Source organism: Seriola lalandi, unplaced genomic scaffold (genome assembly GCF_002814215.2).
Source record: "Seriola lalandi dorsalis isolate HSWRI2012SDOR001 ecotype SW California unplaced genomic scaffold, Sedor1 jcf7180002054581, whole genome shotgun sequence".
NCBI classification, from domain to species: domain Eukaryota; kingdom Metazoa; phylum Chordata; class Actinopteri; order Carangiformes; family Carangidae; genus Seriola; species Seriola lalandi.
Window position 1 is genome coordinate 2917492 of NW_019525134.1, and position 13109 is coordinate 2930600.

Below are 13109 nucleotides of genomic sequence, written 5' to 3' on the forward strand. Positions count from 1 at the left end.
ACTGTTTACAACTTTCTGATTCATTTCTTTCATTGCCTCATAATCGCACGGTCTCTTGCTTTAGGGTTCTTCACACACACACACACACACACACACACACACACACACACACACACACACACACACACACACACACACACACAGAACCTAAGCCACAGCCTTGTCTCCCTCTGCGAGTGTGTGCAGAGATGAGCAGGACCGCACCTTCTGTGAGCGCTACCTGAAACTGGAGATGCAGGGGTACCAGTGAAGGCTTAGCTTTCATTGTCTTTGTCTTTTTTTTTTTTTTTGTTGCCCCTCCTGCTTCTTTTAAACATAGACTAGTACAGGGCGTTAGAATATTACCATACAATGCTCTGGTATTTGATGTTTTTACGTAATCCCAGCCACTGAAACCAGGTACTTATAGTCAAGCAGGGTTCAGGAGATGAAAGACCTAAAACACGAAGCGCTGGATGCTCTGAATTTCCTGCCTCTGTTTCTACACAAAGTTTGTGTGTTTTCTGTGTGACTTGTGGAATTAAGCTGCCTGCTATTCAAGCTCTGAGGACATTTTTTTAGGAAACTATTCTATTTTTTTTATTTTCTATTGGCTGAAGATAAATACTCTCACAACAGGTATGTACTTATTTTTTTTTAAGTTAATTTTGCTTGTTTATTTTCTTTATTTAACCATCATGATCATTTCAAACATGAACCTGTGACAAATCAACGGGCAGTAAAAATCTTTGCTCTGTCACTGAAGTTGTTTTCTCTGTAACTGTGCATTTATCACGATGTGAAACAGTCGATCCTCTGAGACAGAGCTAAATTATGATGTTCATGTTGTACAGCATTAAGATTATTTATCACAAATGTGCCTATTATACGAATCATTGCTTTAACTTCTCTCCGTCATTCTTCAAGGACATTTCCACATACTCAAGAAACCAATATTTTTCTGTTATATTTTGTCACATTTCACACACAAAAAAAAAGATATTACTCATAAAAAGCTATGGTCAGTCACAGATGCTGGCAAATGTATTGATTCTCTGTTTAAAAGTCTCTCCATTTAAGGGCCTGACAGTGTTATTCTGTGGTTTATCTCAGACATTAAGGGGTATTTTTGTGGGGCCGAGATCTTTCAGCTATTTCTCAGCACAGGGAAGTGAGAAGGGAGGGGAAGCAGAGCTGACACAAAAGGCAACATTATTCCCCAGCGGATCTGCGCTACATCCTACTATGAATGGAGTATTGAAAAACATAACATTGGGGACTAGATTATTTTTCATCCCTCATAACTGAGCCATTTGTCCCAGAGTTTCGAGTGGTTTGTTGGTACGGTCTGCAAATGAGACAGCCTTGGTTCTTGAGCTCGTGCTGGTGTTAAAATCCCCACCTCCCAATTGGACGCACAATGGCTTCTCTGTGGGCCTGCGGCCTTCTGCGCTGCACCTCCAGAGACAAAGCAACAGCACAGTGAAAATGGACCCAGCTGTCTGTGCTGGCTGGTGTTTAGTGCTGTTGTGGCACTACTGTCTCATAATGTACCACAGAGGATGAGCGACAGTGTGTTAAACTTACCTCCGCAAGCTGAAGATGATTGTATGTACACTCTACAGTGGCTCAGGATTTTTACCCCCCCCCTCCTGCCTCCTGCTCTCCAAGGAGACGAGAGGCGCCCCTGCGGTGTCATCAGGTGCCTAAGCGTTTTGGAGGGTTCTAGTGACAGATTGCAGGAAGCAGCGTTTATGCCTGACGATGGGGACCACAGAAAGCAGAAATGTCTTTTTGTGCCCCCGGGGCCCGGAATGTCCACTATCTCGAGGGGCCAATATCAAATTCTCCTCTCATCATCCCCTAATACACATTCCTGTGTAAGGTCAGGGGGAATTCTGCATGAGTGCAAAGAGACAAACAACCCAAGGCCGAACCACACACTGTGTGTCTCTTCACAACAACGCGCTTTAACAACACTCCTCAACTCATTTCTGCGACGCTCGCACAAAAAGAATATGTGAAATTTGGAATTCAGTCATTCCAGTGTCCCATTGAAATATATAAAAGTACATCCTCATTACAGCATATTTTAACATTTTCTTATATTTTTCTTAATCTGAATGCACTGGCAGTGTAAGTAAAGTGTGTAAAGTAAGTAAATGTCATTCATCCCAGTGTCTCCGTTGTGAGGAATGAAGGGTATTCAGCATCTGTCACTTTACTATCTATGATGAGTGATCGTCCGTGAATCCCAATATTCTCTGTCTGAAGGAAAATCCCCTCGAAAACCACCAAACAGGTGCCTCCCTCTGTCTGTAACACAAGCCTTCCTCGGCTCTAGATGATGCTGGTAAGCTCGGACACACCGACCGTTTTCGGCGGCAACAGACTTCACCCCGATTCTCTCGTTTTAGCCTCTGTCACCTGCTGCCAGGTCGGTGCACGGCAGCCATTTTGTGCTTACCAAACAGTGAGGTAACTTGACTCCCCGTTCAAGGTGTTTTATTGGCAACAGCAGAACTAGTTGGTGGCACAGTCTTACGGAAAAAAACCAGGGCTTGCTCCAAGAAGTGTTTGTATGCCACGAGAACTTCCTCAAAGCTCTTTGGAGCGATGCACGTCACATGATCTGAGCTACACATTTCCCAAAGTCTGACCCCAGACTACCATCAATACCTACTACAGCACAATAACAATAGCTGCAGGCTCCATCAGAGAAAACAATCCAATACTATAATTAGGCTACTCTGAAGCAGGACAAAAATAGTGATTGCTTTTGTAGTAGTAGATAAGTGTCTACTACCCTCTTGTCTACTACATTTACAAGTGTGTTCACATACAGCTAAGGGTTTTGAGAGAATGAGATTGTGTGGATGTGTGTGTTGCAGGCGGATGGTCAGTCAGGCAGCCATGCGAGGCCAGCGTGTGGTGGAGAGCGAGTGTCGGTGCTGGAACCCGGCCGTCTGGCTCCTGGTGTCCCTGCTGGGATCCATAGTGTTGGTGGCCGTCAGCGTGCTGCTGCGACTCGGTGAGTGCGTGCGGGTCGGAGGTGGGTGGGTTTGGTAGCTGGGGGGGTGGGGTGCCATGTTGGATTTGTCCAAATTCTACAACAGGTCAAGGCCGCTCCATCCAAGCTGCCTGACTGTAGGAGTTCACCTTCCTCTTTACAGAGTACCGTATGTGATTTGGAAAGAGGTGAATCTTTAAATCATATTTTTCTCAACTCATCTTGTGGTGCAATATCAATCTAAAAAGGAACAATATGAAATGTATATGCAAAGTAATAGGCCTTAAAAGTTTGGTGCACTTGTCTGAAGTTCTCAGTGACACACCGCTTTTTAAAGTATATCATTTCTTAAAGGGGTAATTTTTCATACACTGGCTCAGGACCAGAGGTCGATTGTATGCAGATTGAAACTGATTCTCAAGCTTTATCAAAAGCTATTATCTCCTCTGCTACTGTAACATTCAACAAACTCCTATTACCTTGTTTTCGAGCTCTTAAAAATGGTTCTTAGGGACTTTTTAAAACTACATTTACTTTGAGAAGCAGCATATTTTAAAAGCTGGTTTCAAAGGAAAAGGTTACGCCTGACTGTGACACATGAGATGATTTCTTGTGTGTCAGTGGTTGACCACACGTTTGAGGCGTTAATAATGCTCAAGAACCGGGCGAACCTGCAAGCGAAGTCCCTGTAGATGAGTGCTTTTGTGTCCACGGTTACTGTCTGCCCTGTGTTTACCAGTGGTGGCTGGCTAAAAGCCCTGCAGTTACTTTGAAGGGAGCCAGGATCAATTCCACTCACTGGACGTTATGGATCAGCAAATATATAGAGAGCAATTTATTCAAATGTGCTGACACCAGCTTATTGGTTTGGTCTCTTCACAGAGCCAGCAGCTATTCAAATATGTGCCTTACTAACATTTTGTGTTTTCTTATTTCAGGAGACGTGAAAATAAACAGACGGGCTGTATCCAGTAAGTGATATTTAATATCTACGTCTTTTCTCCTTAGGAGTAGGAACTGTGTCTTCCCAGAATATAAACCTGCACGTGACACTGTAAACGGGTCTTAATACAAGCCCCTGAGGTTAACATAGGAAGTCGTATGTATCTACTGTACATGTTTCAGTGCTACAAACAAATGGGAGAGGCCTGTGAAGTGACCCACATTGGGTGTGATGGTTGAAAAAGTCCCTCTGGTGTCTTTGTAAGTTGTTGAAACCTGATATTAGTCTCCAGGTGTCAGAACGTCCTCTATACAGAAACATCCTCCGGTGTGACTCTCTGGAAAATATGTGTCATGTTGAAACACTCACACCTGAGAAATGTATACGACACACAGGTGACAGCACAGACCTACATGGACGCTCCATGGTGTGCATGAAATATATCTGTTGTTTGGAATGACAGAAAGGAATTCCCTTCGGACTGGGAATGTCATGTTAGTTTTGCAGGTTATTTGTAATAAGTATTGAAATTTTGACCTGATGAGCTTCAGGAGAAGTCAGGAAACGGTACGATTCATCTGGTGGGGAACATGAACGTCAGCATCAGTTCATTCATCCATCCATTAAACTACAAATCAACCTCATGGTGGTGCTTGATGAAAAGCCAGATTTAATATGATTAATTCTCTGAGGACTATGAATGTATAAAATTGACTGTCAATCCGTCCAATAATTGTTGCTAGCATGGCTGAAAACCCAAATTAAAGGGACGAGCTAACACATCACTGCTGTAGCTGGTGCAGTACGTGGTCTGAACAGGCCTCCTGTTGTGGTTTCAGTCTGTGTCTAGTGTTACAGGAAAATAGATATAGTAGATATAGAGTACAGTAACTATGGAAGGCCAAGAACCTCCTTTCAACAAATAATTTGGCCATACTCTCTCTCTCTCTCTCTCTCTCTCTTTCGTATCTCCTCCTCCCTCTCGTTTCAGCCAATGACGTGCAAACCTCCGTGAAGACGCAGTATCAAGGTAAGAATGAGCTGTACAGCCACCTCCACCTGCCCAGACACTCCTGTTCAGTTAAGAAACTTGTCTGCATCCAGGTCACACCATGGAAACCTATCAGAGGCTTGCTGTGTGTCAGTGAAAGAGAGCACAGAAGGTAGATCAGTGCCTGGGGCTCTTTAAACAAGGTCACTTTCCCAGCTCTCCATTTCCCTAATCCCCACTTATTTGCTATGTATCCTCCCACCCTCCTGCATCCACCTCACTCTCGTCCAAGGAGTCATGTGGCCTATTGTGTGCCTTAACTCGGTAGGATTAGACTTGTTCCAGAGGGATTTTTTTTCTTGCTATTAACTATCATTACATTAGAGCACGCTGGTCTGTCTTATCGTCTCATTTCTTTTTCAAATAGAAGCACGTGTCGTTGAAATGTGCCACAGACATTGGAGCTTTTATGAGCCTGATTTTTCAGCGAGGTGGCACAATCACAACCGAACAACCTGAAGCTCCTCACCTCACTCAGAGACAGACACCGCAGATGTGTGGAGCGAAAAGAGTCTGAGAGAGAGAGAGGAGCCCTCACAGATACTGTCTGCTTGTGTCTCCAAAGTACAACTGGTGAATGGACGCAACAGGTGCGAGGGCAGGGTGGAGGTGCGCTTCAATGACTCGTGGGGCACGGTGTGTGACGACGACTGGGACATGGTGGACGCCAATGTGGTGTGTCAGCAGCTGGGCTGCGGGGTGGCTGTGGCGGTGGGCAGCAGCTCTCAGTTCGGACAAGGCGCCGGGCTCATACTGCTGGATAATGTGGACTGCAGAGGAAGTGAAACAGACCTCAGCCAGTGCAGGAGTCTGGGCTGGGGCGTCCACAACTGTTACCACTACGAGGATGTGGGTGTCACCTGCAGAGGTAAGGCCTTTATACAACTGTTTGCTGCAGGTAGTGGTGATTTTTTTTTTTTTCCACTTCACTTCAGTTCCTGTTTCCTTTTATGTTTTGCTGCCAGAACCAGCAGTGGTGGGGCCAAAAGGTTTTGAGGATCTCACCACACCCCCCCAGGGGAACACTGGTTTACGTAAGTGCCCCCTGCTTTTATCTAAATAACACTGGTCTTCTGCCAACTTGAGATGTCAGAAGGGATGAATTTGAAAAGGCGTATGGCCAAAATCCAGAAACAAATAAGGTAATATTGAGATAATAAAATTGGGACTATGTGAAAATTAATACTTATGTAAACAAAATGTGTTTAATTACATTGTGAGGCAGTGAAACAGCATAAACTTGTCACTTTGACTATTGAAACTTCCCTTGTCTAAATGTGAAGCTGCACTAATCAGTATTTTTAATCAGGCAGCTGTTTTCACTGACGGCTGCTCAGAACCAAACGGCAGATAAAGTTAGCGACAAGCTGCTGAACGTGGCTGTTAAAGATCCAGATATTTCCCTCATGAGTTAGAGGAGGAACTAAATCTACGGTGAATATCGGACGTCATTCATCAAGTGGCCAGAAACACACTGAATGTTCACAGGCAACAGTTTGCTAACACAGCCATATTACCTTAAGGTGATAATACTGTATAGCAGTGCTTTTTTTTTAATGTCCACTCCCTCAAGTGGCCAAACAAATCTGTAATTGAAGGTCTATGCATGTGACCCAGCTTCAAAACAAAACCACGAACCACACCTGTGTGCGTCGCTCATCTTCAGTCAACACAAGTGATGACATCACTGGAGTCATGCCATCAGGCTGATTCACACAAAGGGTTAAGGACACACTGTCTTTCTGCTACATAAGTAGATCAGAGTGTTATTCATGTGCACATCTCAAACTAAACAACGCTGACAGAGCTTCTTGACTGCAGAGGAAGAAATGTTGTATATTCAGAGGGATTAAACTTCGGACAAGTTTTCCTGTGTTTGATTAGATGTTTTTTTTTGTTTTTTTTATGCTCCAGGATCAAAATGAAAAGCACACAGTCTCAGATCCAGCTCACAGGTGGAACGCCAGATGTTACTACAAAATGCAAGGGCAGGTTTCATTAAATAATGAATGATGGCTTATTTTGTCATTGTGTGGGTTCAAAACGCAGGAATCCTCATGGAATGAATACGCACTCAGGGTTATTTAAAAAAAAAAACAAACCAAACCAAAACATCAAAGGCTTTTCAGCTCAGTGGGAACTCTTGGACATCTTCAGGGAAACTGCACAGTCCACCTCAGGGGCCTCTTGAATTCCAGGCCATCCTTATTGTTCACTGGGTTTGTCCTTTGTTGTGGTCACTGAGTTGTTTTTCTCCCCCCTAATTCCTAAGAGGATCATGAGAGACCAGAACAGAATCAAATTTAGTTTACGAATGACGTATCGAGCTAATTCCTCGGAGGCCTTGGTGAAACCCACCGGGAATGCAGTGCAGTCATCCCGGTTCATGGCTTCTTTAAATGATGGACACATGAGAATGTCTATTGTCTCTGTTAAAGGTGTGTTTTTGTCTGGGCTGAGACACGAGGTGACCACATCTGTGCTTTGTACAATATCAGATGTTCTCCTCAACTCTCCTGTATGTGTTGTATTGGCCCACACCCTTCTCCATTCTCTGTATCAGTGTCTCATAATCATGTGCTCTGTCTTCCACCCACACCCACCTCTAAAAGCTCCAAATCAGCACATATTAGATTCTTTGATATAGATGCTAATAAAAAAACCCCACAGACTCTAAAAATATGTTTAATTCCTCCCTCTCCCTCTTGGCGTAGGTGATGGCACCATCCGTCTGGTGAATGGACAGAGCGCCTGCCAGGGCCGGGTGGAGATCTACTACCAGGGAAGCTGGGGGACAGTGTGCGATGATGACTGGATCCTCAACAACGCCCGGGTGGTGTGCCAACAGATCGGCTGCGGCACGGCAGTCTATGCACACACAAACTCCTACTTTGGCTACGGCACCGGCCTGATTCTCCTGGACAACGTCAACTGCTATGGCACTGAGCAGGACCTGGGTAAATGCAAAAGCCTGGGCTGGGGCAAACACAACTGTGGCCATCATGAGGACGCCGGAGTCACCTGCACTGGTACGCTGCTCTCAGTCCTAGAATGTGATGAATGTAAACCAGTAATTATTATTAACAAATAACTAAACAAGAATAAGACTCTATATTTATACCAGCAGCTCTATCAGGTCTCAGTGCTTTAAGCTAAATGCTAATACCGTTGTTGAGATATTTCTATAATTGTAAACCTCAGGGGATCACCAGAGACAGTAGGATTTGTCCTCTGGGGATTATTAATGTCTGTACAATATTTAATGTCCATCCATACAATATCTGTTGACATAAATGACATGTGTGGAAGTTGTGGACCAACCAACAGAGCGACATCACTATCCTTCATTCCTTAGCGTGACCATATATAGAGACTAAGTCATACTAAGGTATATAAAAGCTTAAGGAGGAGAAGACTAGTATAATATTGGTGTCTGTGCTGGTATCAATCAGTAGTAATATTAGTAGAAATAATAATAATAGAAGTTGAACTGTACATATGAAAATTATTTCATTTCCATTTTTACCCACTTAAGGATCCACCACTGAAACTCCTGTGGCAACACAAAACCAGAGAGGACTCTGGGGAACATTTAACACTGAAGGTATCCAGTCACACTGTACAGCAGAGCATGCAAACACACTCTGATTATTACTCCTTTGCATCAGCATGTCCAGTTTGTTTTGTTGGATTTTTTCCCACAGTGGAAAGGAAATGTGCACTTTTGCCAAATGACCAACAAGGGGAGCCATTTCTCCCCCGTTATCTGTAAAAGCGTTGCACCACAGTGCCGCAAAACATGGTGGTGAAAGTGTGCAACAGACTGACCCCACCACAGTCATTACATGCAGGTCCTCTGATGTGCCGAGCCATCACATGTATTATATCTCTCTTCCAGCAACAGAAAATATTCCAGTCACCAAGTCACCAAGTCCAACAACTGTTACCACAACTGCCCAGACAAAAGGTAACAATAATAATCTGATCTCTGCTTTTAGGTAAATATTATACTTTTAAAGCCTTTTATTCAATTATCACCTTTTTTTGAAGAGACATTCATACCCTGAAACCTTTTTATCCCTGCAGGCAAACCAGCCATTCGTGTGATGAATGGTAACAGTAGCTGCCAGGGTCGTGTCGAGGTCCTCTACAAAAATGTTTGGGGGACAGTGTGTGATGATGACTGGGATATGCCCAATGCCAACGTGGTGTGTAGGCAGCTTGGCTGTGGGCCAGCTATTGCAGCCAAGACCCAGGCCTACTTCGGCTACGGTTCTGGTCCGATCCTGCTGGACAACGTGGAATGTGGCGGCTTTGAGCCGGAGCTGTCCCAGTGCTTCCACCTGGGCTGGGGTCAGCACAACTGTGGCCATCATGAGGATGCTGGAGTTATCTGTGCACGTAAGGCTTGACTGGATCTCTGTGGGGTCAAAGCAGGCTCTATTAAGCTAGCTTAATGACACTCCTAAGAATCTCTGTATCTATAATCGCACAAACACCCATCTTCAGTCATCAATAACCCTGAAAGCTCATTCCTCATTTTCATCCAGTCATCTATGCCCGCCCTGCTGAGCTGTTCAGTTGCAATGCATGACTGTAGTACACTGAGGAGGAGACGTCCCAGAGAGCATAAAAATTACAGCGGATGAGTCAAGGCACATCAGCGTCACTGCATGCCCACAGGCCAAATTTCATTTCTTTGAGGCTAAATCAAAAGCGCACAAAGACTCCCCGTTACTTAGATCCTGGGTTTCACGTTGATAGGAAAATATAATTATATTTCTTTTCTAAATGCATTTTACAAAGAGCTGTTTTTGAAATTGCTCAACAATATCTGTGCAAAGTGTGTCTCTGTATTATCACCTTGAAGGAACCAAGCATGAGGCTTCCTATATTGATCAGCAGAGTAATTATAAAAGAGCCTTGCTAATGCTTTTGTGACTTGATATTTCCTGAGTATTCCCAGGACGCAGAAGCATCACTGGGTTTGTTTCTTCTCTCGTCTGCTTCCCCCAGCTTTTGTATACTACAACGCAATCGGACGTGACTTTAGAGTAACAGAACGGATACCCGCCACCACCACCACACAGCCCTCTGAAGGTAGGTCAAATATATCTTCAACCGGCTCAAAATCAACCCGCGTCCTGGGTGTCAGAAACAGATAAGACTCTGAGTTTATGTGACTCTTCTTTGCTTTCTGAAGGAACGGTGAGACTGGTGGGTGGTCAGCACCAGTGTGAGGGTCGGGTGGAGATGTACTTAAATTCCGGATGGGGCACAATTTGCGATGACGCTTGGGACCTCCCTGATGCTCAGGTTGTGTGTCGCCAGCTGGGCTGTGGAGAGGCCACGGCGGCCCGGGGAGAGGCTTTCTTTGGGCCTGGATCAGGAACAATCCTGCTGGACAATCTGAAGTGCAGCGGTGAAGAGGCTTCCCTGCAGGAGTGCTCCCATATATCCTGGAACGTGCACAACTGTGACCACACCGAAGATGCTGGCGTCACCTGCTCACTGTCGTGATTTCAGCTGAACCACACTCCCATCTCCACCATGGGTAGGAGGTTGGCGTACCAACCTGGGACTTGTATACATAATGTAAATAACAACTTTCACATTGCTGAAGGAATACTTTACCACCAACAACATACAAAGTAACTAATATAACAATATATGATTACATATTATGACTATCTATGCCTATTAAGCACTTTATAAATAAATATATGACATAAAATACAATGTACACAGTTTTTTTATTTGATAAACAAAGACAAACAAAGCTTTTCACTGTCTGTCTCTCTTTTTTTTGCCCAAAAATGTTCAAATATTTACTGTACATGTATACTTTGATGATCAAGTAACATACAGGAGAAAATCCATCCATTTTTAATTATGTGGACAAAAGGAGACCTTTTTCTACTTCAGATCCACAAGTCACAAATATGTATGATAAACCAAATAGTAATATAAATGGGAGAGAAATATATATACTACACACCACATGTATGCAAAAGAAACATCCACAAATAGACGTGTTATATCTTGTGAATATACACTATCCATCGACAAATAAATGATGATGTGTTTCTTCTGTTCTGTAAACCGTCATATAAATAAATGTAACTAATAATCATTTACATGTGACAAAATAAATCTTCTTATTTTTCGGTATATGATATATTTATGGTGTAAAAGCAGAGGTGTTTTAATCAGTGTCTGCATTTGTCATTGTCCTAAACATGTGCATCTCTTTATTAATGTTTTATTCTTTTTTAATAGCACGTGCAAATATGGTTAATGCTACTATTTGAATGTGTTGAAAGGAAAACTGTCACAGCTGGAAAAACAAGATGTCTTCATCAGGAGTCGACTTGTTTAACAGCAGGGTTTACATTTTCTGTTACTTTTCAAGGTAGTTTATTTCCCTTCACAACTAGTCATTTAGCAGTTTTAGCTAATACAAACAAGCTAATTGTTGTGTGTGATGCTAGCTTAGTCAGTACATGTAACAAAGAAAAAGTACAATATAGCTAACTTCATTTAGTTGGTAGTTCTCAAATTAAACAAGTCAATGGCAGTGTAATAAAAAAGTATCATAAAACGAAGTGACTGACTGCATCCAAATTGTTTGATAGCACACTGATACTGCGTAGCTAACAGTGGCCACTGCGGCCATGACTGATAACTATTGGATAATGGTGAATACTAAAATGTTGTGTTGTAGCAAAATTGAAGAAAAAAGTCAACAGACTCGCTCAGTATTGTAGGTTACACAGAAGTATTGATCTAATCTTTGCTACCAGTAGCTGCTGTGATAAATGAACAGCTAAGGCTTTTTAGCAGCAAAGCTAATCTTAGAGAATATTGCATTAATAGCCAAAACTGGTATAAATTCCTTTTTTAACACCCACTACTTCTCTGTAGATACTGTAACTACTCTCTTGATTTTAGTTTTGACATTGTAAAGAATGAAATATCGATCTATTTTAGTAAACTGTCGAAAAAAAAGAAAAAGAAGAAGAAGAAGTGGTTTCAGATGAAAATAATAATTTAGATCTGTAAAATCAGCAGGTATTAAGGATATTTTACAATTAGGCTGGAGACACAATATCTTGCATATGAGTTATGACAAGTCATCAATTAAGAGATATTTGATATGCTGAGATATTTGTTATTCACATAATCAAATATGTCCTGCAGATATGTGTAACTGGAGGTTTCATTCACTTTGATGGCAAAAGTAACTTTAGTCTTATTAATCATTTTGTAGAGATTGATTTAGGACCTTTGAAAGTATGAATGCGGTAAATAAAAAGATAAGCATCAATGACTTTCTATAGTCTAGCAGACTCAAGAGCAAAGTAAGAAGTGATTGATCAATTTCATAAACGGCCAGTGTCTACAGGAGCACAGAAACAGAACAGCCTGCATAAGAGGGTGTGTTTGGTGACTCATGATAAAATGACTCAGCATATCAGCATTATGAGCCTGTTTCATTTCTATAATCGCTCCAATCAACAGAAATACTAGGAAATGGCGTATCCATGGTTACAAAGGTGGTTTCACAAACAATGTATGACAAGAAATCCTATTCTAGTCAATAATTCAAGAAGTTATTTTATATAACTATATAAGGAAAAAATACAGGAGACACTGAAAATGTGTTTATTTTGCCATAAAATGTGGGAAATGACAAATTATATGTCTTAGATATTCATATAAAATAAAGAAGTTATTTATGTAACAAATTTTTTTTTAAAAAGACACTAAAAGATACTGTGTTTTTTTGCCATAAAATGTGGGAAATGAGAAATTCTTTGGCTTTTAAATGATAAAGGCTTGTTGTTGTTCTTCTCTTCTTCCATACAACAAGTCAAACATAAGTTATGAACTGCTCTGTGGGCGCAGATGTCTTTTCTTTATCAGCTACACACGCTTTGTAGGTGACTGTAAATCTGACCTGACAACATCTGTTTTATTGACTATCATCATCACTATAAAAATCCTACATAAAAATATATATTCTTATTTACCTGTCACTAATATTGTACATTGAACATATCGTGTCTTGTTGTAAAAAACAGCAGTGGTACAGTGTTTTTACAGCTGTAAAAAACTACAGGACT

At 42.1% G+C, this 13109-nt stretch overlaps 1 protein-coding gene across 1 annotated transcript; it reads left to right on the forward strand.

The window, feature by feature from the left end:
* The first annotated feature begins 343 nt into the window (after positions 1 to 343).
* On the forward strand, positions 344 to 11154 carry LOC111663875 (scavenger receptor cysteine-rich domain-containing group B protein). Its single transcript, XM_023418248.2, has 12 exons — positions 344 to 618; positions 2871 to 3010; positions 3928 to 3960; positions 4924 to 4962; positions 5549 to 5851; positions 5949 to 6017; positions 7698 to 8012; positions 8519 to 8587; positions 8882 to 8950; positions 9070 to 9384; positions 10000 to 10083; positions 10187 to 11154. The coding sequence occupies exons 2-12, from the start codon at positions 2875 to 2877 to the stop codon at positions 10501 to 10503; spliced, it is 1749 nt and encodes a 582-aa protein (XP_023274016.1). The 5' UTR covers positions 344 to 618; positions 2871 to 2874; the 3' UTR covers positions 10504 to 11154.
* Positions 11155 to 13109: the final 1955 nt, after the last annotated feature.

Coding starts and splice junctions, on each gene's coding strand:
- LOC111663875 (XM_023418248.2), top strand. CDS start 2,875: ATGGTCAGTCAGGCAGCCATGCGAGGCCAGCGTGTGGTGGAGAGCGAG. Junction 3,961..4,923: donor AAACAGACGGGCTGTATCCA/GTAAGTGATATT, acceptor CTCTCGTTTCAG/CCAATGACGTGCAAACCTCC. Junction 4,963..5,548: donor CGTGAAGACGCAGTATCAAG/GTAAGAATGAGC, acceptor GTGTCTCCAAAG/TACAACTGGTGAATGGACGC.